This window comes from Mycteria americana, chromosome 22, assembly GCF_035582795.1.
Source record: "Mycteria americana isolate JAX WOST 10 ecotype Jacksonville Zoo and Gardens chromosome 22, USCA_MyAme_1.0, whole genome shotgun sequence".
Taxonomy (NCBI): domain Eukaryota; kingdom Metazoa; phylum Chordata; class Aves; order Ciconiiformes; family Ciconiidae; genus Mycteria; species Mycteria americana.
In genome coordinates, this window is record NC_134386.1 from 6,142,561 (window position 1) to 6,168,864 (window position 26,304).

At 46.6% G+C, this 26,304-nt stretch overlaps 2 protein-coding genes across 6 annotated transcripts in view; one reads left to right on the forward strand and one right to left on the reverse strand.

The window, feature by feature from the left end:
• Positions 1–2,546: 2,546 nt before the first annotated feature.
• MEIOC (meiosis specific with coiled-coil domain) lies at positions 2,547–20,365 on the reverse strand. 2 transcript variants are annotated; one of them, XM_075522868.1, is made up of 8 exons: positions 20,244–20,365; positions 18,555–18,680; positions 17,129–17,286; positions 16,893–16,997; positions 13,510–15,376; positions 11,687–11,821; positions 7,537–7,717; positions 2,547–4,132 (listed from the first exon to the last, which is right to left on the reverse strand). In XM_075522868.1, exons 1-8 carry the CDS (start codon positions 20,247–20,249, stop codon positions 3,909–3,911), a joined length of 2,802 nt encoding a protein of 933 aa, XP_075378983.1. In that variant the 5' UTR covers positions 20,250–20,365; the 3' UTR covers positions 2,547–3,908. The 2 variants fall into 2 exon arrangements, with proteins under 2 accessions (XP_075378983.1, XP_075378982.1); XM_075522867.1 differs by lacking the exon at positions 7,537–7,717 and having other exon boundaries at positions 4,045–4,132.
• Positions 20,366–24,895: 4,530 nt separating this feature from the next.
• Positions 24,896–26,304, forward strand: part of NSF (N-ethylmaleimide sensitive factor, vesicle fusing ATPase) — an 83,478-nt gene continuing 82,069 nt past the window's right edge. For 2 of the 4 annotated variants that reach the window (XM_075522898.1, XM_075522897.1), the window contains exon 1: positions 24,902–25,032. In XM_075522898.1, coding sequence (XP_075379013.1) covers positions 25,021–25,032 — 12 coding nt within the window. In that variant the 5' untranslated portion in view covers positions 24,902–25,020. Of the gene's footprint in view, positions 25,033–26,304 lie in introns of all 4 variants that reach the window. The other 2 variants (XM_075522902.1, XM_075522900.1) reach the window with 2 other exon arrangements.

Here is a 26,304-nt window from a genome sequence, read left to right on the forward strand (position 1 = left end):
GTGGGTTCCTCTCTGTCTGAGTGAATGTCGTGGTTAGCGATTGCGGTGCCCGGTGATGCGGTGTGGGGGCTCCCCTCCGACCTGTCCTGCGTTCTCAGTTTCCCCTGACCCAGCAGCAGTATTTCTGAGGGCTGACTCTTGCTGTCCTCATTTATTCACACCTCGTTTCCTGAGGCTGCAGTGCCTCCCTTCACCTCTTCCCTGGGCCCTTTGCAGGGCAGTGCAGGAGCTGTGCTTGGCCCCAGGGCTGGCTTCTGTTCCCAGCCTGGAGCGCTGGGGTGGACCCTGGCTGCAGTGTCGCGTTTTGGGGTGGTTCACACAGCTTTCAGTGTGTGGGACGGCAGCGGGACAGGGAGGCGGGGGGTAGCTATTGAGGGAGAAGGGTGTCACAGCACCACCACTGCACAGGGGCTGCTCAAACCCCAGCACGGCGAGGCCGGCTCTCGCTTTCTCCTGTGACCCGGAGCCCTTCGCACACCCCGGGCTTCAGGCTGGGTGAGGGCATGAAGCCATGGCTCGGCGCCTGTGCCTGAAGCACCCTGGCCACACATGGGTTTGAGGAAGCTGCTGGTTCTCCAGGGCGATTTAACACTTGCAGTTCGGTTGCTCTAGCAGCAGCAGCTGCCCTCCCTTGCTGCCACCAGGCTTGGTTTTCTCCCCATGTTTCTAAGCTGAGCTCCAAGAGCTCTGCGACCTGGTACTGAACTTCCCCAAACCTCCACTTCCACACGGAAAGCAAGCTGAGGGCTGGAGCTTCCCATCTGCAGGGATGCCGGCACACCAGAGCCTGTTGCAGCTCATTTCTTGAGACCTTTGGTTGTCAAGGTCCAGAGAAAAGAGCTGCCTTCGCTTACCCCTGACAGGAACTGAAACCCCTCTGCCCGTTACCGAGCTCAGGAGCCAAAGAACAAAAGGCTACGCTGTGAGTATGTGCCGAGAGGCGTACGTTCCGCAGAAGGCTGTATGGATTTAAGAAGGACGCAGTCACAAGCGCACCGTGGGAGCTCCCTCTCTCAGGCGGGCAGATCACCTTTGCTGGTACCCTTCGTACCCTGCACCCGCAATCCCAGTTTGCTGTGTCTGGCTGGCCAAGGCTTTACGCCCAGAGTTAACAAAGGCCCTTTTAGGGACGGGGGACAGGAGCGAAGGGAAGTGCAGCCCCAGGGTTTTCAGCAGATGTCCTGGGGCAGAGCAGAACCACAGCCACCCAGCAGCACCTCACCGAGGCAGCTGCACCAGCTGTTGGGGTGGGAAACCCAGCAGCGTGCTGCGGTCTTGTGTAAACGCCCAGACACGTGGGCCAACTGCACTTGAAAACGGTTCAAGCTGCCCCTTGGCCATGGGCCCATTTCAGCGCAGTTGGAGCTTCGCAGCCCGGGAGGCTGCAGGTCTGCCTTCAAACCGCAGAGCTGCTGTCACCGGCTGTCAAGGATTTGTGCTGTTGATTCAGTGCCCAGACCAGACGTTGCCCCTGGAGAGCTCAGCGCTGATGCTAGACTAATATCCAAGATATCCAGGAGTGCATTACCGGCATCAGCACCAAGAAATTTATAGAGTAGGAATAAATACTCCAGCCAGGCTCCTAAGCTTTCTAGTGCAGATACTGAAATGATGGCGTCAGCTCTCTCTGACAGTACAGAGCTTGTAACTAATGAGACACTTGCAGGGAAAAAAATCCACCACTTTGGCTTCACTGTACTGATACAATTTTTCCCTTGGCTCATCTAAAGTTACAGTCATTTCTCTCTACAGAAGAGTAACTCCAGTATCACCATCGCTTTATCCCTCTGTGACAGATGCACTCCTCCTGTTGGACCTCACTGAACTGTTTGACCTAACTACAGTCAGCAAGTAGGCCTAACCGAAACTAGTCCTATTGTGTGAGGCTATCAGGGAGAACTCAGCACCAAGCCCCCCCCCCCCCCCCCCCCCAAAAAAAAACCCAGTTTGGCTGCAGACTGGCCTGATGATAAGTGACCGAAACTGCCTGAATACAGCAGAAAATCTGACTACAAATCAACCACTTGACACTATAAAGATCTGCAGCCATCAGGGTCCTCTAGGTTCTCCCTCCATAGCTGCGGGCTGCGCCGCGGAGATCTCCCCTCGCTTAGGAACGCCTCTCAGGGTTACCCCTTGAGGCTGAGAGCGCCCTTACCTGACACCAGACGTCGATGGCTTGGTAAGTGACGTTTTTTGCAGCACGTAGCATTTGGAATATGCATAGTAAGCTTAGGCGATAATCTTTGTATCCCATACTGACTTTAAGTGTAGTAGAGTATTGCCTACTAATCCATCTGTACTTATTAAATATTTTACATACCCAAATTTACTGATTAGAACTCAATAAACTACTGGATCAGATCTGCCTGAGCAATCTCCGATTCTTCTCCTGTGACCTCTTAACATACTTCAGTAATTAACTGAAAATTACGGAAAATTACATTAACGGATCAAGTTCTAGGAGCTCCGGCTACAAAGACAAACACAGAACAAATGCTGTTCAACAAAAGCTAATTTATTTCTTACCAGACAGACGGAAGCCAGTACAGTATTGCTTTTAACATCAACATGTCCTCAGTTAAACGTAACAAATCCCAATGCAGTGAGTGGCGGTAGGAAGATGTGTTTTGCTCTCCCGCCCAGATAAACTCACTCTGGCAGTGTTTGTGGTCATTTCAGAGATAAAACAGTTACGGTTACTCCACTTTCTGCTGCATTCTCATTCAGTTTCTTTCTCACATCATCTAATGACAATTTATGTGGTGCGATCACACCTTTTGCATATCAGGATTTCCAGGAGGAGGAAGAACACAGACATTTAAAATAGCAGGGTATCTAGGCAAGGACAGCTGAATGAATTTAATCCACACATTATAAACGCGATGCTAGACGTGTTAAAACCCCGTATCTCCTGAGCCACATAATACCAACATTTCGTATCAGTGAATAAGTTACTTATATTCCATACAGATTCGGATGTGCAGAGAAACACCAAGTATTAATAGCTGTCAAAAATGCAGATGTAAACTAATAAGTCTAAAATATGACAACCAAATTTCAAACCAAACTAGTGAAAGAGTAACTTTAAGAAAACCTAAATTTCAGAACTTTGTGATACCTCTTCAAATTTTAAAGTGAAGGTATTAAAAACAAGACTCATTATTTCAGCTGCTCACAGCTTTTTAAAGGATAATCCTGTGTGCATGTCATATTTTGATTATGTTTAAATACTTTAAAACAGAGGTTCTTTTTTCCCAAGAGCATGCCCAAATGATTTGAACACATTTAGTAAATTGCATGGTTTCACAACAGCAATTTTGTCATACCAGTAATTTAGTAGAACCTGGTGCATCTCCTTTCACAAGCTTAGATTCTAAAATCTCAAATTCATAAATATTTATATTTTAAATATTTAATTTTACATGAATATTGGGTATTCTTAGCATTTTTGCCTCCTGTTTCCAGGTATTAGTTTGATAAGGAAACCATTTTTACATCACAATCTATCTGATACTGACCGGACACCCCGTTAGACTACAGTCTTTAAGAATCATTATTTTAAAACCTATTTCCTAAAGCAAAACTAAAAGAAGTTAATTGGAAGAGTTGTACACCAGGGTTCACCTGCAGAAGTTAAATAATATCTTGACTGTTAATTAATTAGTCTGATTATTTTTTAAGTTAACATTCACCAGTTCAGCTTTACAATATTCTGATGCTGCCCATAATGTTAACAGTGTAAGTAGAACCCGACAGCCCTTAAAGCAAATTCAGTTCTTGTCAAGATACAGCTTTAAATATGAATATTAGTAGTTCAAACTTTACAAATAATTAAAAAGAATTAGCATATCATCTCTCACACATACAGAGCGCGGAGTGTATTTGTGCATGCAACTGGTATTTCGTTAGTGCTCGCTTACGTCAGCCCTCTGGTTTAGGATGCCGCAGCTGTTCATGTTTTCACACACTTTTTCTTCAGGTTGCACCGCCTCCCGAACAGCTTTCTCTGCATCTGGTTTTCCAGCTGAAGATTTTGGTAAGGTCATCTGGAGCGCGCACCAGAGAGTTGTACGTGCTTTACGTGTTGCTACGCTCATCTCTTTAATTGCCAAAGCAAGAGCAAACACATCTGCAGGGAGGAAATGGCGGTTCAATCTTTATTCCACAGGTCATCAGCAAGCGCTATTTGGGATTCATTCACTGCTAAAACCCACATTGGGCCCTTTTTAGTGTCCGATTTTGTGTCTCTCTGTCTCTTTATAAGGTTGTAAAGTTGAATGTAAGAAAGTAGTGATTTTTAGGCTCTCATACAAAGAGTATATGGAATTTAGGTACTTATTTTGTTAAAGCTCCTACTTAGCTGTCACCTGTCATCAGGAGCACCTGAAGCCTTATGGTCAGCTCTGTTCTTGAAAGTATTTCACATACACACACGCTGAAGGCATCTCGCCCCTTCCTGCGTGAGCTCATTGCTGAATGTTCACAGCAACCCCTCCGGAGCCACAAAGCGGATCCTTTGCCCATCTTATTAAGACAGGTGAAGGAACAGCTTGTTTATGGCATTTTATTAAAGCATACGGATCATGTTCTGCAAAAATGTGTCCAACCCCGCTGCTTTAAAATAAAGAGGAAGGTGGTGCAGTGGTCCATTTATTCAACAGCAATGTCTTAACGCATAGATAATGCTTTGATTTTAATTCCAGCCTGTGTGTGAGGAAACAAATTTGATACCCTCTTCTAGGCACCAGAGCGTTCAACCAGAACTTGCATGTTATTTTGGGGTAGGGGCACACTCACTCCTCTTGGAGCTGGGTCACACTACACTGTACGCTGGGCTGCACGTGTGTACTTGCCTCCCTGGGCAAACACTTCCATGGGGTTTGGAAGCAGCGGAAGACTTTAAGTCAAAGTCTGCTCTTCCAAGTGCTCCTGCTCAGTAAGCACAACTGCAGTTTCATTTTATTGCAAAAACCTGGGACCTACCTTCAACCAGTGTTCTTGGATTCACTGCTCCAGGTGAAAGCATTCCCCTCCTGGAGGTACTGGGGGTACCTCAGAAAAGGGCAGAATTTAAAGGCCTAACCTTATCCCCTCACCATCCCTCTGCACCAGCTCATCTGGCGCTCACTCCCCAGGCTCGTTTTTGTGAAACCCATTCTGAGACATCCCTCCTTCGTTCTGCACAGAGCAACCACTGATTTCTCTACAGTTACCACTGCTCAGCAGGAGCGGTACAGAAAATTGATTTAGGTAACTGCAAAGAATCACCATGAAAACCCACTTGTCCAACACAAGTGTCAGCTATCTAAAGAATTTTAGAAGGCAGTGTTTGGAAGGATAACTCCAGAGAAATAAAGGACAGAATACAGAGTGGGAGGATGCGATTATCAGGTCTTGTGTTTTCAAAATTCCAATTTCACACCAAGTGTTGTGGAATCAAGAAGAGACCACAGGAATGGAGTCATCTGGACTGCCTAGAAGAAGGTAGGGAACAAGTGACACTCACATAAATGTGCATCTCAAAGCTGTAAGATATGGTTGGCATTTGGGTCACTACCAGGGAAGGGAAAATCCCACAGTAATAAGGAAGACTTGCTTTAAAGCCTTTGGCTGAATGCAGTGCCTGAGAGTTACAGACATTAAAAAGGTCTTTTCTCCCCTCAGAAGATGATCTGTAACATCTATATCCTTCTGAAACCTCTTGAAAACTAAATCTAGGGCAATCTCAAAGCAGAGGTATGCTCAGACAGCTCTGAAAGGCTTGAGGGTTGTTCTGGGTAACAGATGGCATTCCGTAAAACCCTTTTTCTGATCATTGTGATTCCTTCAGAACTTCATTAAGCAAAAACATTTACAAACAACTGCCAGATACCTCGTACAGTTCCACAACTTCTACTATTACACAACTGTAATAGCGAATTTTTCAGACCCACGTTGTGCATGAATACAAGCGATACGAGGCAGCTCAGATCCATCTGCTTCCCACTGAAGTAAATCTGTGTTGCAACTAAACTGGGGGAGCTGGGAGAAGAGGAGACCATCGCTCACATATGAATTTTGTTTAAATCAAACTTCCTGGAATAGAGGACACCAGAGACAGGTCCAGCCTGATACGAGAGATACTTAAGATCAGATCAGATGGAATAGAACAGTGCTGTGGAAACAGGGCTGGGCCGGGCAAGACCTCTTCTCTAACAAAACAAAACTATTAACAACAAGAAAGCTCTGCTGAAGAGGGGGGATGCACAGCTTCAGGCATTTTCCTCATGGCTTTCCCAGACATGCAGCAAATATAGTTATTGCATTCAATAATCTACCGTTTGAAAAATCCTCTCCAATTGCCACAACAGGCTAACACATCTTGGAGACAACCAGTACGGAGGATGAGAGGTGGACAAAGGAAGTGCAGCCCTTCTAGTTAAGTAATCAGATCCCACTGTGCAAAGTCCACTTCTTTCTCTTCTCTTCTCAAAGCAGCTGGACCAGGGAGCAGCTCTCGAGGTCTGACAGCTCCTCTCTTCCAGACTACTCAGTTCCAAAGAGCTCAGTGATCTGGCTAAGAAGTAACGCCAAGTAAAGCCAGCGCCAATTATTTTCATGGGCTTAAATACCCAAAAACCCTTTCATCTTAACAAGTCACATAACCTTCAATCAAGGTAAAGAGAAACAAGAATGATGGTGAACAGGTGAAAAGAAAAATTGCTACAGTCTATCTTTTGAACTAAACTTGAGAATTACAGAACTGAATAACAGGACACCCCAAAGAAATAGAATAATCCATCTGATTCAGTTGTGGAAAGAGAGGCAGGAAGCAAACAGAGGACTCTCAGAAATGTAAGAAAGCTTCCAACACAAAACCGTAGGTCAGAACATCACAGGTAACAGGAATTTATTCTGCCTCACATCTAAGAGAGAAGGGAATTTGCCATTCTGCCTGTGCACTAGTGAAAGATTAAGCTGAATATTCTGCATATTTTGGATACCATTAATAATAAAAACATTCTGACCAATAAATTTTTGTGTATCCATCCAAAATATGATTTGTATTTTATGTCAATCTAGGACAGAACATGCTTGAAGAGGAAATCCATTCAAAATGCAAGGCCATCTTGGTCTCTTCGCACAGATTCAGCATGGAGCTACCAAGGAAGTTCTATGCAGAAATCAGACAGGGCTAGAGGGGAGATGGGAGCAGGAGTATGAGGGACAGGGGGAAGAAAGAGGCAATAGCTTAATATCATCTCCAATCCCAAACTGCATTACAACCCCCCCCCACTACCTTTTCATTACTTGCTAGCTTATTAATTGAATAAATGCACTCCAAATTGATTTAACCCATTTATCTCTAAAACCCAGTTTTAGTGTCCTCTCAAAACCGTCATCTAAAACGCATACAGTCTGCCTTTCTCAAAGCTGTAGACACTGAAAAATAAATTAAAACTTTAATACAAACCCCCTCACACTACTTTTTTGACTTGCAATACGTGTAGAATTTTTCAGCTACCTTATAGAAGTACGTAAGCATAGTTATACCTCTGTCATCTTGGCATCTGGGAGCTCCTTGCCTCTGTCGATTTGAAGCATTTACAATTTCGTCTTTTCTACGTGACTGCACTACATGAATTACCTCCAGATGTTTATCAAGAGCAGTAGAAATGTTAGCATGAAGGGGAGAACTGCGAAGGCGCTCCATTTTTCCCAGTAAAGTCACAACCTAATGAACATTTTACATGTTACAGGAGTTCAAACTATACTCATCTAGACTTACAAGAAAATTAACTAGATTAGAAAGAACAGATTAATGATAACCATTATTTTCTTTTGAGAACACTTCATAAAGTTACAGCTGAAGTAGTTAAATTCTTACCTAGTATTTCTTCTTCTCCAAAACCAAAGCTGTAGAATAGCTGGGTGTGCACAGCACAACAGCAAAGCTAAAATACCCAAATATTAGGACACCCAGCTTACTAGTTAATCATGGATATATACAACTTTGAGACAACCATGTAATGGGAGGTGGTTCCATGACAACGTGCATTCCTCTGAATCAAGACCGCTGTGGTCCTCCCTTCCATCACCACTGCTGCAATTATCCGGGTGAAAACCAATCCCACAAAGACCGGCCAGTTTTCACCCAGATTGTCTCCTTGTGCTGTGCCAGTGCAAAGCCAACGGGTAATGTGGGAGAGCAGCGGCCTCAGTTTGCATTGGCTAAAGCTGCTGTGGAACCACACACGTAGGCTGACTTTCAGGATGGATACTCAGCACTAAGGGAGCTCTTCTGGAGAATATCGAGCACATCCACTCAAAAATCATTCAGTTTGGATTAGTTAATTGAAAACCTGCATTTGTTTATCATACAACAGTCACGTTACTATGAATTTCCCCTTGGTGAGCGACTCCTCAACCACGGTTCACAGACCACTGAAGAACCTGGTTACTGGTCTGCAGAAATAAATAAAACTCAAAATTCCAAAACTGTTACGTTTACTGGGCAATGGCTACACTTGACGCCCTATAAAGAAGCCTGATGATTAATGGTCATCCACAGGTTAAAAATAAGAAACAGAGGGTCTGGGAGCACAGTGCAAAGTGAAGTCCTTGATGTTTCCTTGCAACAGAAAGACTGTAGGCTTCCCTAGGAAAAAGACTGTAATGGAGTTTTTAAAATGTAAGAAAGGGTGGTTAACAAAGGAATTTGAACCAGGACAATTTGCCTAACCCGCCCCAAGTATCCTCAGAGCAGGCTGCTGTCCAAGACAGTTATTTTGGCAACAGCATCCACAACAGCAGAACAGAGCAGCCGCTCCTTGCCACCAGGCTCAGGAGAGAGCATTCAGGAAGGAGCAAGCTCCCGCTGCCAGACTTGTCCTGCTCTCTTGTAGATCTGGCGAAAGCCTGGGGGGGGAAGATCTAGGCAGGAATAAACTGCGCAAGTTACTGTGACAGCAGCAACAACTAATAAACTAAAAAAGTGACATTTCACATTTGTAAGGAAGCTGAGAGTTTAAAAAAAAAGTGAAGGGAGAACTTCACATGAACAACTGAGGAATCAGTCACTAGGACAGGAAACTAAAGTAGATAAGATTGTTTGAAAATCACTAGATTTATGTCTGAAGAAAAAGCCAGATTTTAAGGAGTGGCACAGTAGGATTACATAAGCAAGTGAAACAAAGTAAGATGAACCTGACAGTCATTTCCCAGTCTTACTTAATAGTACGTCCACATCCACAAAAGGACCTATGTTCTGAAGACCTGGTTTTCAGGTACCACAACATCATCCAGTGGGATCCACACCTGATAGTTAAATGCCTACGTTCTTTACACTAAGCCTGGGAGAAGTGCCAGGTGTCTAAAAGCAAAATCCAGAGAAGTCAGCAAAGCTGGGCTGCCCCAGCAACCCGACGGGAACCACTGAAGGCTCAAATGCTTGCTTTCCCATCCCCTCAGGTTTTTCAGAAGTTCATCCTGCGCTCCCAAGAGACACTTCCTTCCACTCACAACTCAGAGGCATTAACTAAACCTGCCCTTCTCTTGCAAAGCACAACTGATCCCTTTTGACTGTCACAGGGCTTGCCGAGGAATTCAGATCCTTCCCTGGGAAAAGCAGCAAGCCACCAGCAACGCCAAGGCTGACTGCTGGAGTGGCAGGGTGCCAGCAAAACAGCCAGCAGAGCCACGGACCCTGCAGCCCAGAGGTGAGCGTACACCATGGGATAAGGACTGACGTTTCAGGCCCAGCTTTGGTGACCGTTCTTCACAAAAAAACGTATTTGGAGCAGGGACTATAATGCTTTCCCCAGCCCATACAGATACCCTCACTACTAGAAATAAGCTAGTATTTCCTCTCTCTGGCAAAAATCATTATCAGTCCAGAATGGAAGAGCTTCAACAGGACAAGCTGAATGTCCAGCCTCAGAGGACCCCACAGTGGGGTGATACAGCATTCTCCAGTTACAACAGAGCTGTGGATTTACATTTCCTCAGACACATGGGAGATGACATACAGTCTGTAGAGAGGAGATCCTGGTTTAAAGTTTGTTCTCTATCAAGCGGTTTTAATAGCTACCTATGACATAGTGAAGGAAGCTACTGTCACCTCTCCGTCAGCTATGCTTTGTTCTGGAACTGAAAGCAACTGCAAGTGGAAGTCTCAAATGAGAAAACCAAAGTAAAGTGCGTGACCACCAAGAAGATTTAACTAGATGCTCCACAGTATGAAGAGTTAATCCCAGATTCAGCCAGCTCAACTTCCACTTAAACCTTTGTACCAGTGTTTCTCTTTGGCCGTCAGTAAGCTTTTGGATGTTAGAATCCAGGTTCAACAACCCCACTGTGCTTCTGAGCATCCTTAAAACTACTTTTCAGTTGTTACCTAGCAAGTGTTTGAGGTTCTATACCCTGAAGCTTGGTTCCTCAAATGGCTAGAGAAGATTAAGACCTTTTTTAGATGCAGTTTTAAAGTACTCTGAGAAGGACAAGCAAGCCTTCTGAAAGTGGAAATTTCCTAACACCATTCTTTTGGGGTTCATAAAACAGTAGTTTAAAAAGCATACACTAAGCCTATCAACACATCTTTCACTATACTCTATTCAGCTGTATGAACAAAGCCAGGCAGTTGCACAAGACAGATTCCAGCAGGCAGTGAGCAGACATGGCTCCACGGCTTATTTCAATTGTGCGAGACTGGTAGGAAAGACTGCTTCTTACCACCACTGCCTTGGGAGCGGCTGAGCTCAGTGGTACTGCTTCCTCCAAGAACCAGCATTTCTCAGAACAACAGCTGCTGCCTTTAGTCCCACAGCCCCTTGCAGGGGTAGGTTTTGGCATCTGTGCTTTCAGCCCACATTTCTCCTTCTGCAGCATGAGCATCCTGGCTCTGGCCTCTCAGCCTCAGAAGAGCCAGATCAGACCCTTGCTATCCTGCTGGCAGCACAGATCAGCTCTGCTTGTGCTCGCCTCCTCCCTCCCATCTTCTTTGCAGAATTTTGTGGGAGCTGCTGCCTCACAAAGAAGCACGATACTGCACACTGGCACCATCGTTTGGCCACAGCACCAGAGGCAGCTCAAAAGACACCAGTCACGCTTGCCCTATAGGTTATGGCTGTTTGACTTAAGCAGCAAACTAGTAACGTAGAAATTCAGGCTGAAGTTGAAGCAAATGACCATTCTGCATTAAAAAAATACAAGACTCCCAAGCAAATGTATATTGAACTCTTACAAACATTAATTAAACTTGCTTTTTCCCCACAAATACCTCCTCTAATACAGTGTCTACAAATCTGTAGTGAACATTTCTCTGCTGAGCTCCTCAAAACAGAAGAGCTCAAAAGTCAGGTACGTCTTAGAGCTGTGCAAGCAGTTAGGCTAGGTGACTGGATTCTGGCATCTCATGCACGCTCTTCTACTAATAACCACATCCTCCTGGCATGTATGGATGTAAACGTGAGCTTCAGCCACTCAGTGGGTTCCCTGGTAACAGCAGCAGTGAACCTGGAGCTGTAGAAATTCTAGCAGGGACTGCTGAAATTTTATTCCCTCCATAGCATTTAAGAAGAAAGCTATTTTGGTAAAAGCTGCTCTGATCATCTTACATATCTTATACTGTACTCTAAGTTCTGTGTGGCAAATTCAATAGTTCAATAGGTTTTTTTTTTTTTTTTTTTTTAGTCCTACAACTCACTCTGGCTTGTTCACGTAGCTGATCCACAATTAAGCGATCAACTCTTGATGGGTTTGATGTCAGCCTTGGAATTGGAGTGTTGTTAGCACTGGAAACCTTTTTCCCTTGGAAATTCTTAGCAAGAGCTGATTCAGTCTGCAGGAAAACAAAAGAATAACTCCCTAAGAATGTAAGCTGCAAAGTGTGCTTTATTACAGAAACAAGAAGACAGATACACTATTTTTTTCCCTTAGGGTTTTCGATTTTTTTAAAGCAGATAATGAGGATTCAGGCATTTGGGATTTAACCATTTGGTAAGACAAGCACCTGTTTTATGTGAACAACCACTTTACTCAAAGCAGTTCAACTAAAGTTAATTATGGCAACATAATGCATTTCAGAAGTGCTATGTCTTCTCGCACTCTGACTACAGCCTGTTCTAATTTTGCCTGTAAATAAAATGGAGGCAAGTTAGAATTACAAGGCAAAAAAGAATGAGCAAGCAGGTGTGGACCTTATCCACAAAATTAAAATAAAATCATTTAAGTCAGCAATTAACCTAAATTTTGTAGAGATTAGTCAAACTACAGAAAGCTTTTTTGTTTTGTTAAAATGAAATAATATTTTATTTAGCCATCAGAAAATTACTTTGAAACCTGACCGCAAGATGTCAAATTTCAATCTCTCTCACCCCATTGTTATGTCACTCTGGAACACCTGTAGCAATATACAGCTAGCTAAATCTGGTTTAAAATCGCATTTCTTAGATTGTCTTGTGGTGGTCCACATAAAGCTGCAGCCTAATTTTCTCCACCATGTCCCCCTGCCATGCACGTGTCAACTCTCTCTTTTGCACTTCTCTATGCAAGCCTAGACATCAATCTCCCCTCCTCAAGTCAAGCTCATTCTCCCCCTAACCCCACTGTTCAAAGCAACAACCGGCTTTTGTCAGGAAACACCCTGGCAAAAAAACAGCCTTACATCCCCTCACAACTAAGTTTCTTTCGGTGGACTGGCACAACAGAGCTTCCACAGAGAAGCTGACGGCCAATAGCCTGGCCCCACGATTCCCAGGTAAGGTTTGGTCAAGCTTCCCTCCCAGCCAGCCACAGCTCCAGATCATTTTTGAATTTCAATACCAGCTGAACTGGTGAAATTAAGACAGCTTTTACATTCAACTAGGGTAGCCTGAAGCACTTCCACTGATGACCAAAAAGGGCAATAGCTTTAAGTCAGGCTTCATACAGAACTACCTGAATCTTTTAGTTCCAGTGTTTTAGTATTACCCTTTCTTCAGCCTCTGTTTCTGGGGGAAAAAGAGCCCCTTAAAATACATCTTAGGTTTAAGACTTCAGAGAAACAGGAGGTGAGGAGAATTTATGGAAAGAACTAAAAGTGTAGGGCCTAAGAATTTTAATTAATTCTTGAAAGGATTAAAGTTTAGTCTCAGTTCAACATATAATGAATGGATTTGCTTTCAAAGTTTCCAGATGCATTGTATTTATTGTGTTTTAAAAAAAAAAAAGCGTAACATGGTTTTGTGAGTCATACAACACACCTTCCCCAACCCCAACACAGAGACTGGAAAAGTCACTGAATTCCTGCTCTAAGTGCAACATTCAACACAACATTAGTTACGCTCCTGACCAGGCTACAAACCTTCAAAACTTCTGTTTTCAGTCCAAATATACAGGGAAGCAAACTCTTTTAACTGTGATGTCCCATTAAGCATTTCAACTCATAACAGTGAGAATTACCCATGATCTCTAACTGGTCTGAGTAGGATGAGATCTACATCAAATCCGTGATATGGCATACTAATTTATTTTAAATTTTTTTTTTACCTTCTTTCTTTCTTTCTCCAAAGCTCTCCACTGTTCATAACATTCTTCTAGTCTAACATGAAGTTCGCTGGCAGGCCCACTACGGGTTTTAACTTGCCTCTGAAATCCAAATGCTGGTACAAAACCAGAAAAAGAACTGTCACCATACATCTTATCGTTAAAATAAGGGTAGAAGCATTTTAAATCATCGCGGGAGAACAAGTCGTGAGACTCCATCAGGGGGACAATAGAACGGCTGAACAGGCGAGCTGATCTCAAGGGGAATGCACTTGAACCAAGGTGCTGATTACGTCTGAAGTCACCCATCATGCAATTGTTGGAAAAGCTTGGAGCCTGTAGGCAAGTCACAGGATTGACGGCGTTACTGTCTCCACTCCCCTGCCTGAGATTAAACTGACCCTGAGGCTCCATTAAATCTTGGTACATGTTCTGCAACAACCCATCTGCATGTTTCTGTCCTTCCAGATCGTAACGTTCACTCTGTGGCTTCAACTGGAAACGGTGTTTGTTCATATTTTCAATGATCCCAAACTGCTGAGCTGAATAATTGTCACAGAATCCGTTTGGCTGCTTTAATTTCTTTTCACTTAAATACTCAATGAGATTCTCTTCTCCACTCCTAACTAGTGCTTCCATGCAAGCAGCAGACCGAGCTCGTTCTGCAGTGTTATAACCAAAATCAAGACTTGAAAAAAATGAAGGATTATCTTGCCAGTACTTGTGAAATAAATTACTATTTAAAGGGAAATTTGAAGATGATAACTGAAAAAAATCATTAGAATGACTGGAGTTTTTTGGAAAAGCAGGTAAATGACTATTCAGTTTCAACAGAGGACTTGGATTCTGAAATGGGGCAGAAGCAGTGGTTTTAGTTTGAATGTTCATCCAAGCTGGCCTTACATTAGCCCCTGCTGAAGGGTTTGCTGAGTGTGGTAATAACGGAAGTGATTTACAGTATTCAGAATTCTGAAGATCAGACTTGGAAAACTGCTGCTTTTCTACACCATTTGCACAGTCACTATTCCCTGGGCAAGCTGCAAAAGATTTTAGTCCATATTCAAATTTTTGCCCAAAATCAGTGCAGAATGAAGCTTCATTTGCAAATTGCTTTTCTGATAGGAGTCCTATAGCCTTGGGAAATGTAAAGTTTTGCTGATCTGAAATGGTATCTTCTATTTTTTTCCGAGTTCCTGATTTAACTTGAAATAATTTAGTATAGGGTTCTGTGTCCAGAGATGGTGCCTCAATGGTTCCGTTTACTAACTTTTTATTTTCTTGGAGGCTACAGTTGGTGCTACAGCTCTTGTTAGGCTTTGCTTTACTAGCATGAGAATATTCAGTGTATCTACTATAATCTGCATTTTCATTACATCTGTGAAACTGTGGAAGAAATGTTTCTGTCCGCTTTTGGTGCAACTGTGCATCTGCTCCTTTGGGACACGCCTTCTCCCTTCCATAAGAATAAGCATCGGCTCCCGAGTCTTTGATTGCTTCTGAATACCCGGGTTGGGGTGTGAAGGTGTTTTTTATGCATGGATAGTTCTGATATACGGGTGTTGTCTTAATATTCTCATTAGTCTGCATGTTGCAACAGTTGGCATGATCATTCCTAGAAGGGTATAAACTCTGCTCTTCAAGGTCTATGCCAGTAAACCCACGATAACATTCATCTACCTTTTGCTGCGATGCAAGATTACCACTTTGCAAGTACTGTTTTTCAGCAGCAGATACAGATTCACTACTACAAAAACCCTGTTGTGAGACAGCTCCAACAACTGGTCTTTTGGTTTCTGGCAACAGGTCATGGTGGTCTACGATTCTGGTTGCATTCATGGGCCATACTGACTTCAAGTTGGAAGGGCAACTCCTTGAAAAACAAGAAATACATGGTTAGATTCTTATCTGTGGTGCTCCTCTTCCATTCCCAAATGCAGAAAAAGGTTTAAGAACCCAATTCTCCCCCAACCATTTCCCTCAATTGATTCAACGGTGTCTTACTCCAGCTTCTATCCACTACCGTCATCTTCGCAGTTTCCCTTAACTAGATGAGAAAACTGATTCTGGCTTGTCTAAACCCACCCATATGCCCTAGGAGCAATGTACAGTGCCTGCAAGCAATGTGTACATACCAAATTACATTCAGTCAATCCTGTCAAGAGATTTACTGTCTGTCACCACTAAAATACTCCTGGTTAAGCAACAAGTTAAGATAACCATACTTCTCAACTACCCACAACCTTTCAAAGCTGTATCCTAGCACTCCAGAAAAAACGCTTCTCTGGATCATCTTGCTTATTGCTTCAGAATCGCCTGTGTTTTACACTGGCTTACACTGCTTCCTGCAGGTAAATCAAGAATAAGCACCTCAGCACATTTCCTTTCCTTCCACTAATTACCATGGATTAACACAGGGCAATCACTGCCTCTCAAGGAAAGCTGTAAACAGACTAAGTAAAAAATGGAATTGTGCCTGGAAGTCATTACAGTCACAGCCAGATTTGGCAGTACTGAAAACAGAAATCCAACCTTAACTGTCTGAAGCAAAGGAATTAGTAAGTTCTCTTTTGATCAAGACTGACTCTCTCTAAAGTTTTCCCTCACTTCAGCCATGTAACTCAGCACACGTACAGAAATCATTGGAATCTGGAGAGAAGACAGAAAGGAACAGTGGCAACCGGCTTGGGAACCTTGAGAACTGGGTTCCCTTTCTTATCCTGTAGACCTAGAATACTCAGATTCAGGCAAAAGACCTTGAGCTCTCTAAGCATCTTGGGGATGCTGGATCTGAATCTCTCTGTGTCAAGTTATTACAACTATCTAATCATTTCTTCTGGTGCTAGAATATAGGCATAAAAAATCTGACATTTAGATATGCAAATATTGCTTACGTAGCACTAACATCAAGAAATATTCATTTTGCATGGAATTCCTCCCTCCTGCCAGTTCAGGAAAATGTGAAAGAGTATGATTTCATGTTTTGTGTATTCCTTCTGTGAATTGAAATTAGTTAAGAAAGAAACCTAAAGTCTGAATTCAGTCTTGATCTAAAAAAATAGGCCAAGGCACATATTAAAATAAATCTATTTGAATACAGCATTCCACAACATTTGTAAGGACTTATTGAAAAAATGCCAATTAAAAAGTTCTGTAAATATCAGAAAGCCAGAAACTACCACATAACCTAAGTACCCAGAGGAAAGCTTTCAAGTGTCACAAGCGAAATATCAGAAGATTGGGGGAAGGAAGAGAAACGGTAAAAAGCATGAGGACTTGCCAGCAGCAGATGCAAAGATGACTAACAGAACACAGATCCCGAGATCAGCGAGGGTAGTTTTTGTCAGAGGAAGAGAATGCCAGCAGTGCTTGCATGGCAACACACTCACCCCTCACCACAATATGGCTGCGATTTATCTTGCTCTTCCAAGATGTTAGACACGAGTCCATATAAATCTGTTTCACTGCCATAATCATTCCTTTCAGGTTGAATCCTGAAAACGAATTGCATATTAATTAAAACAACTACTTCATTCAAAATAATTCAGAAGCTAAATTAAACAAACAAAAATAATCCATCTATGCCTTCAACACACGCATTCTCTCTCTTGTCAAAAATGACTACCTGGACTTCACGCTAATCTGAGAAGCAGCAGGCTGCTTAGTATCATCTCCATAGGTAGACCATGGTGCGTATAGAAGGGAAGAGTCTACAGGTGCAGAATAGTCTGATGTTGAAAGGGAAGAACTGTAGGTCTGAGGCAGCTCTACATTTTCTTCATTCTACATTTTATGTACGATAAAAACACCAATTTTAATATTAAACACAGCAAATTGTCATTTCATCATTCTACACGGTTGTAACTTAGTTCAGCCTTGGAGTAACCAGAGCAGGAGAAGCAAGCAAGCCACATACTTTTTGACATAATGCTACAGGTAACTCCTGCTGGTGACTACTACCCAGTGCATATACACATAGGAGTAAAAATTTCAGGCCATGTCAGCCTAAAACGTCTGCACCAGTTTCTAATAGATGATCACTGACAGGAGCCAGGAGATACTCCCTTCCTCCCAATCACTGCAGCTTATTTAAGCTACTGAAGAAAACTTACAGCCAATTCTTTTCTAGATGAAAGCTCTTCTACCCTGTTTAAGTGAAAAGGAGCAATTGCTTGTTTGGTTTAAACACTATATGCTTTCTTAGCTCTTCATAAGTGAAAGAATTAACGGTGTTTTCACAGGGTTAAATGTTAAAGACACATGATATACTCCTTTATGGAGCAAAGTAGTCTAGCAGCTACAGAAAGGCACACAAAGCCAGGTTTTATTCGCAGTAAGGCTTTCTGCCTAACTACAGACAGGTCTCTACTTCACGTCTTCAGTTCCCCATGTCTGTAAAATAATTCTGTAAGCAAAGCTGCCCAGTTGCTGGACTGAACGACAGGGAAGAACAAAGCCAAACGAGTCTCAGACAGGGTAAGTGATTGATAGGTCTGTTACTGAAGGTACTGGGAGTGAGTTTTCATTCATTCGAGTCTTTTACCTCAGTGAAAGTTTATGGCTATGAAAGGCAAAATGAAAAGAGCGGTCTGATGTACTTAATGTCCTGGCATTTTCTACTGCTCAGACTAAGAACCCCCTGCTCAACAGGCTGGTTTATACAAACGTTTGGACTCTGTGTCTGTGGTATGCCATAGAAATATCTGTTGCAATGCCTAAGCTTCTCTTTCTTACCAACCTCTCAGTTTTCCTAAATGTAGTCATTTGCTCCTCACTTTGTCTAAAATTGTTTATGCTAACAGAAGAACAAACACAGTGAAATACTGTTTTACTAAACACCACATATTCCTTCATCTGTGACAGTATGAAAAAAAGTCACTGTCCCTTCTGATTAACATTACGATGATGGAGATTTATTACGAATAAATCAAACACGGTGATTTATGTTCGCCTGTATAAGCAACTGTATTAGAAATATTTTTTGACCATTTTGTTTACAAGCAACACAAACTCTTACAGATATAAAAAAATTAATTTATAATCCACTGAACCTGTGATTTGTAGCAACCATACAGTGAGCCAGAGCCTGTCATTACGCTACTGAATGCATCAGTCAGCCTCCCGCCAGCTTCTGCGCTACTCCAGCAGCGACTGCCACCTCTGAATGCAACTTTAGGCTATACAAGACAAGGAAAAAAGAGTGGTAGAAGGACGTAATTATAAATAGACCTGAGAGCTGTAGATTTTATACCAACATGAACTTCTTTAACACTTTAATTTACCTGTGGATTCTGCTGATCTGAGTTTTCAGGTAGTTAGTTCTACATATCCACATTAGAACACTTTCATATTTACCCTTAGAGAAAAGCTTAACCCAACAAACCACAAGAAATTCACAAGGTGTTTAGAGACCGAGGAGGTGCAGATTAAGAGGAAACCTGCATTCTCTCTGTTTACACTCGCTGAACCGCCACAGAAGAACACCAACTGCAGAAGCAGAATTATCATCCCTTTCACCAGCAACACCAGAGGAGTCATTCAGCCTTCCATGCATCACCAGACACCTCTTGTCCTTCCATCATTGTTCCTATGACATAATTTACATTACGCGAATGCACGTATGTTCATTTTCAGATTTCAGGAGCTGGAATTTTGCTATAATACACACACTGGGAGCTACGGTGGAAACCCACCCCATTCTGTAACCATGGGAGAAACAACTTCCACCTAAGGAACACCCCTCTCCCCATCACCAGCCTGGAAGTGCTCAGAAACAGGTGGCCAGTGGGAGCACAGAATGAAAACAAAACAAAAAGTTAGGCATCTTTTCTTCCCTTCTTCAGAAGGTGAGGTACACAAGGAAAATTTAAAGTTAAAATAAAACTGAATAGCTGAAAAAACTCTTTAGCTCTCAAATAAAAAAGTGAAGTTATTTGCATAATATTTAAAATATTACCATAGCAGCTCATTTGAAATGCTTACTGAATTCAGAAAAAGTTCAAGTTTCACAGGACTAGCGTTCTGAAAGTATTCTGAATTAGCACTCCTCTCTAAAAAGATGTTCTTACTGGAGAATGAAAACAGACTCTACATCTAACATATGGGGACTACAGCATGATCTTCCTTCTAGTTTACGCCGCAGTTACACCAATGTATCAACACAGGTTTTTTCAGACACATTTTACAAATACGCAAACGCGCAAAGTCAGAACTAGTGCAGAGCACAGCTCCATTTCTTATACTAATTACATCACATTTTCTCCTTAGTTATCTCCTTGTTCAGTAAGCGCACCTACCACTTACATGACATGCGATCTCAAAGAATGAGAAAACATACAGGTATACGGAGCTGCTACAGATTTGTGACACCCCCCACACCATACACACTCATTTATTTCCCAAATTGAAGTCTTCCGGAAGTGTTTTTCTGACACTTTCGGGCTCAGTTTCACAGCACCCGTTACCACAAGACAGGCCCAGCTCCAGACGGCGCTGGGCCTTGGGCGGCCCCACACAGAAAGGCCCCGCGGCACTGAGAAAAGCCCGGCTGTGGCTGCAAATACACTGCGGGAGGAAGGGCGCGAAGCCTCGCCCAGCCTCAGCCCTGCTCGGTTACCGGCGCCCAGGCGAAGCCCGAGCCCCGGGACAGCTCCAACCGTCCGCTGGGTTTCTGACAGGAAGAGCTGCACAGCCGCACAGCCCAGCCTCTCCCCAGCCCGTGGCGCAGCCCCGTCCCTCACCTCCATGGGCGACCCCCGGGACAGCGGCAGTGACGGCGGCTACCAGCAGCGCGCGCGGCCGGCCCTCCCGCGCGCGGCCATGGCGGGCCACCTGAGGCGACGAGCGGCCGTTAGCCTCGCGCCGGGCCAACCGCCGCCCCGCCCCGCGCGCACGAGAGGATTGGCCAACCCCCCCAGCTGTCCAACCAATGAGGAGCCGCTCGGCTTCCTCGCACCTCCCCGCACCGCGTGACCCTCCCTGTTCTCCACGCGGTTTTCAGACATCAAGAGCCCACAGCGAGTCTCGTGGCAACAGAGTTTTATTTCTATTGGCCCCTTTCCGCCAACACCTAGCCAATGAAAAATCACCTCGCTCACCCCTCCCGCCAATGAGGGGCGGCGGAGGCGTTGTTCGCCCGGAGACAGCACCGCGGCCGTTGAGGCGGTCTCGGCCCCTCCTGCCACAACCCCCGGGCCCGGAGCGGGAGCGGGGCGGCCCCTCCGCGGCGGGTGCTGCCCCGGCACCTCCCCTGGGAGCCGCCTGGCATCCGCGGGGCCGGCACCGGCCCGCCTGCTATGTCGGGGCAATGCCTGAGGCAGCCCCGGGCCCTGTCACCCCCTCAGGCCCCGTCAGCCCTGGGTCCTGCCACCCCCGGGTCTTGTCAGCGGGGCTGCCCTCAGCTGCTGCCACTCCGGCCCCGCACTAGGGCAGCCCTGTCCGGGGCCAGGCTGCCCCTGTGACTCCGCAGTCCCCTGCATCATCCGTGAGAGCAAGAGGAAACCTCCGTTACCTGCCACCGGTGACAGAGCAGCCCCTGGCCTCGCACCGTGGCTCCCTGCCTGCGGCGGGGCCTGCTGGGCTGAAACCTTGCTGGGAGTCAACGGCCAAGGGTGCCCCAGAGGCCTAGGCTGCCAGGTTTGAAGGAGGAACCATAGGAAAGCTGATGGAAGAGGGAACCCAGTTCAAGCAGCGGGCTCTGCATGTTGCCAGCTCATTTCCTTACCCTTCGCATCCGTGCTGGTGGTTTAGATACTCTGCCAAGCATATGAATATCGCTGTTTTCACTAAAAAGGACTAAGGAAAACCTACAAGCCCTGAAACCAAACCATACTCTTGTTTTCACTTCTCAAGCTATTTTTACAGAATCTAGGGGCATTGTTTTTGCTGCCATCTCTATTTGGGCGGATAAAGGCGGTACGCAGATAATTTCATGACAACAGAGGCATACATTTTTTTATGAATTGTGGGCATTTGTGTTGCAATACGTCTCTCTCCTTTCCAGGTGCTAGCCAGCCTCCAGCCTTCTTACTGCCTTCAGCGCAAGGCCAGCCAGCAGGTTCACCGGGAGGTTAGTGGGGCGAGCCTGCCGCTGCCTGCACAGCACTGCCGGGGGGCCGGATCCTGCCCAGTGTGCCTCCCTAAACCCACCCAGGGAGCGGGGCCACCCTGCCCGCCCAGGGACTCAGGACGCATATGTTGTGTCTGCTGGAAGCCGGAGGTGAAGGTCTCGGCTCCACAGCCTGTGCCGTCCTCCCGCTTCATCCCTGGCTCCCTGCCCCAGGGAGGGGCTGGCTGTGGGGCAGAGCTTTGGGACGTGCCCTGGCGAAGGCGCTGGCCTGGTTCAGAGCCTTGTGCCCAATGAGCTTCGAGGTGCAGTCCTGTCACCCAGGGAGACAAGTGGCGGCTGGAGCTCAGGACCAAGTGGGGGTGGGCTGGGGTCCCCTTTGGTCCTGGATTGAAGAGGAACGGGTGCGACCTTTGCGTTTGGTTTGGGGAGCTTTGCTTTGCTTTTTTTTTCCCGTTTGAAATGGTGAAATACCATTGTCCCCCTTGGAAATGGGGGAGCGTGGCTGCTCCACCCTCACTGTCCCCTCAAGTCACTATTTCCCTACAAATTCAGCGGTCGTATTTCCAGCGGTTGTTTCTGCAAGAGACTCTTTTAAGGCCACACGGCAGAGATTTGGGATGCTCAGAGCAATGCGAATCCCCCCAGAATTGTATCATTCAGCCCGAGTTCACTGCTGGGGGTGCAGCAGCACCAGCCTCTTCCGGGGAGGACCCTCCAGGCCAGACACCTTTACCCACTGCAGAGGAAAATGCTGTTTCAGCAGACACGGGTGTTCACCTGCCGGTCTCACAGCCGCTTTCGCATGTAACAGAGGCTGGGAAGCAAATCCCCTCCGGTGAGAACTGCCCGGCAGTTACCTGCCCAAAGCCGCGGGGTTATCTGCAATATTTAACAACCACTTTTCAGTGATGTTGTTTTCTTGCAAAGGGAGTTTGTTCCCCAGTGTGCAGCATCCAATATCACACACAGAGCCCGGATACCAGTTTATTCCACGTTTTGCGCAAGTCCGGGTGCTAGGTGGTAACTCCACAAAGCTAGCACACCGATCGTTCGAACAGGTACAGTGTTTATACAGTTTAGTTAGACATATGCATAAACGATTACATAAAACACTTACTGGTCTACATTTCCATACCTTACTCTTAAAGCCACAGTACTACTTTAGTGTTCTACGCATGCTCAGAGGTGAGGGGTCTCTACTTAGGCCGGGGTCTCCGGCTGAAGGGGTGTGATTTTTACTATTATAATGAGGATAGTTCCCATAAGGGTGCTTCTTCTCACACTTCTACTAATGAAGTCAGATTGTTGTAACAATGTTTCACTCAGCTCACATATTTCTTCTGGATGTGTTTCACTCCCAAGGACAGTAATTCTTGATCAGACGTTCTACATTCCAGTATGAATCCCCCTTATCAGCTTTATGTGTGCCTCGGCCTTCCACCAGCTCTAGTGTACTTCTCACATCTGAATCTTCCCACATAGCTGTATAATACTGAATACATAGCTGTATAATACTGAATTTTAATTGACTATGTTTAATTGGCTACAATGTTTCCCCGGTGCAGTGATTTCTGTTGGGGAAGAGACATAGACGGAGAAACTCTGCTCAGCTGCTGTGCAAGCTGGAAGAACATGGTCTCGCTGGGGGAAACAATTCTTGCACTGTTTCGATCTGCCCACAACAGATTTAGGTATCGACACCCGATTTCTTTATCCACCGAGTGCTGCACTCATACTCCGCACTGAGGTACATCTGTGGCCTGAGGTATCGACCACTTTGGCCCACTGCGTTAAAGTGCCCCCCAGTTTTCCATGAACTTGGCATTCCCCTCTGGGTTACAGTTGACATTGCTGCTTGTTCAAGGCAGCAAACTGGCAGTTAAAATCAATATTAATATTTTATGATGTTGTCAAAGCCCTGTGGAGGAAGTGATGTAACAGGCTGCTAATGATTAAACTCGCTCCCTGAATTGATTTCCAGGCTCTTGAGGTCGGCTTTGGAGACAGTATTGAACCTTGCTTTGGCGTCCAAGTGTTTGCCGCCTTCCTCCCTCAAAGCAAAGTCAAGACTGAAGACCGTAATTGGAATTTCATTCTCCCGCAGAACATTACACAGGGGGACGCAGCTCTGCAAACAAGCTATTTTCATCTCTCAGCATGAGACAGTTTATCCAATATGATCTGTTGCTTTTAAGAGTGAAGCACTATTTCAACCAAATCCCCCGTACAGATCCATATCCAGAAGTCTGGCTGCAAACATTCAGTAAGTGCTCAAACAGGACCAGGCTATGCCAGCTCCACGTAGAAGCAAGAGCTGCAATGAGCAGAAGACACCCACGTCGTGAGCGAAGGCCTAGCAATGGGCTTTAGAAGCCCCAAGCCCTCCCTACCAGAGAATGAGGTTAACTCCAGGCTTTGACATGTGCTGAGAGACTGGAGTAGTAGCTCCAAGATCCCATTACATGGCTTTCAGGCTCGCATGCACCTGTAATTTGTAGCATAAAGCATAAAAACATGCCATTAGTATAAGCTAGATGCTGTTAAATGGAAAGCCACTTCAGAAAAAGAGGTAAGCTGTTGGGTGTACTACTGGCGGAGGCCACGGCACCCCATTTAAAGTACCTAATAGCTGCTGTATGATGCCCTGTCTATTTGGAGCAGTTCGACAGATTTAAAGTCCTTTTTATTCCACAAAGCACTGTAAACCCCCTGACCGAACACTGTTGAGGACTCTGTGCTCAGGGGCCCAGAGACGTGAGGGGTCTCCAAGCCCTGACAGACCCCTGCCGATGCCAGTCCTGCTGCCGGCGGGGGCTCTGCCCGGAGGCCTGTACCCCCTCAACTCTCGCACCACAGGGTCGCGGCCGCGCCAGCCAGCCCAGGCCGCCGTCCCTTCCCTCAGGGCAAGGCCTGACCCATCCCGCCCCCTGGCCGGGGCAACATCCACTGTCCGCAGACCCCCGCCCCGCCCGAGGCCGGCTCTCCGGCACTCGGGCCTGAGTGCCGCGGTGAGGCCCCTCACGGCGTTACCACCGCCGCCGAGCGCGGTACCGGACACCGGGCGACACCAGGCGCCCCCGACGCGCAGCCCCCCCTCGCCCTCCCGCCGTGAGGAGAACGGCGGCCCCTCCCACACCGCCCCGCGCACGGCCCAACCGACCAATCAGCGTTCCCAGCTGACGTACTGCAGAACGCCCTCCCCCACGCCGCTAGACCAATGGGCGGGCGGTACTGGGCGGCGGCCGTCAGTGCCTGGGCGCTGCGGGCGGAACGGCCAATCCGAGGCCGCCGGCCGTGCAGGGGGCGTCACCGTCCCGCGCCCCTCAGGGACCCGCCCAGCCCCGCCGCGGCGCCTGCGCTGCGCCGCCCCCTGGCGGCTGCGGGGCGGGACCGTCGCTGCGGCGCGGCTGTCAGGCGGCGCGGCGCTGCGGGCTGGGCGCAGCGGCAAGATGGCGGGGCGGGTAAGTCGGGGGGGGGGGCGAATGGGGACGGACTCTTCCCGCCCTCCCCGGCCCCGCCACTACCCCCCCCTCCGCTTCTGCTCCTCGCTGGGCGCCGGGGTGGTTCGGTGGCTTCTCGCAGCTCCGCTGCTGGGGTGGTAGCTCAGCCCCGGGGTGGTGTGGGGTCCTCTGAGGGTGCTGTGAGGCTGTGGTGACTCCCACCCATTGGTGGGGGGGCCCTGAGGGTGCTGTGAGGCCGGGGTGGCCCCTCTCCCTGTGGGGGAGGACTGTAGGGTCCCCCAGGGGTGCTGTGAGGCTGAGGTGGCTCCTTGGTGATGTGGGGTGTGGGACAGGACTGTAGGGTTGCCTCAGGAGCACTGTGAGGCCAGGGTGACCCCTGTCCCTGTGGGGCAGGATTTTAGGGTCCCCCAGGGGTGCTGTGAGGCTGGGGTGACCCTTTGGTGATGTGGGGTGTGCGGCAGGACTGTGGGGTTCCCTCAGGAGCGCTATGAGGCCAGGGTGACCCCTCTCCCTGTGGGTGTGAGGCAGGATTTAGGGTTCCCTAAGGGTGCTGTGAGGTTGCAGTGGCCCTGTGGGATGCAGGGCAGGATTTTAGGGTGTCCTAGGGGTGCTGTGAGGCTGTGGTGATGCCTTGGTGCTGTGGAGTGAGCTTCTAGGGCTCTCTCAGGAGCACCATGAGACTGAGGTGACCCCTCTCCCTATGGGGTGTGGGCAGGATTTAGGATCCCCTAAGAGTCCTGTGAAGCCCTAGTGACCCTTCAGTGCTGCTGGCAAGATTTAGGGTCCCCTAAGGGCTGCAGCAGCCCTCAGGCCCTATGGGGAGCAGGGCAGGATTTTAGGGTGCCCTAGGGCTGCTGTGAGGCTGTGGTGACCCCTATCCCTGTGGGTTGTGGGGCAGGGTCCTGTAGGGATGCTGTGAGGGTAGGGTGACCCCTTGGTGCTCTGGGATGTGGGGCACGATTGTGGGATTTCCTGAGGGCCTCCATGAGGCTGGGGTGACCCCTGTCCCCATGGCGCATGTGGCAGGATTTTAGAGTCCCCTAAGGGTGCTAGGAGGCCCTGGGGACCCCTCGGTGCTGTGGTTTATGGGGCAGGTTTGTAGGGTTCTTTGAGGCCCTAGAGAGTCCTCTGCCCTATGGGCATCAGCCAAGCATCATCCTGTGACGTGGGTCCAAATTGTGTTGTGTTAAAACACACCTTAAGGGTTGTGCAGTGATTTTATCCTATATTTATTTAAAAAATAAAAAATCCCTTATCAGTGACTGCTTAGAT

Coding starts and splice junctions, on each gene's coding strand:
- MEIOC (XM_075522868.1), bottom strand. Junction 15,377..16,892: donor CAGCCATATTGTGGTGAGGG/GTGAGTGTGTTG, acceptor TTGTTTTTCAAG/GAGTTGCCCTTCCAACTTGA. Junction 4,133..7,536: donor CAGATGCCAAGATGACAGAG/GTATAACTATGC, acceptor TCCTCCCTGCAG/ATGTGTTTGCTCTTGCTTTG.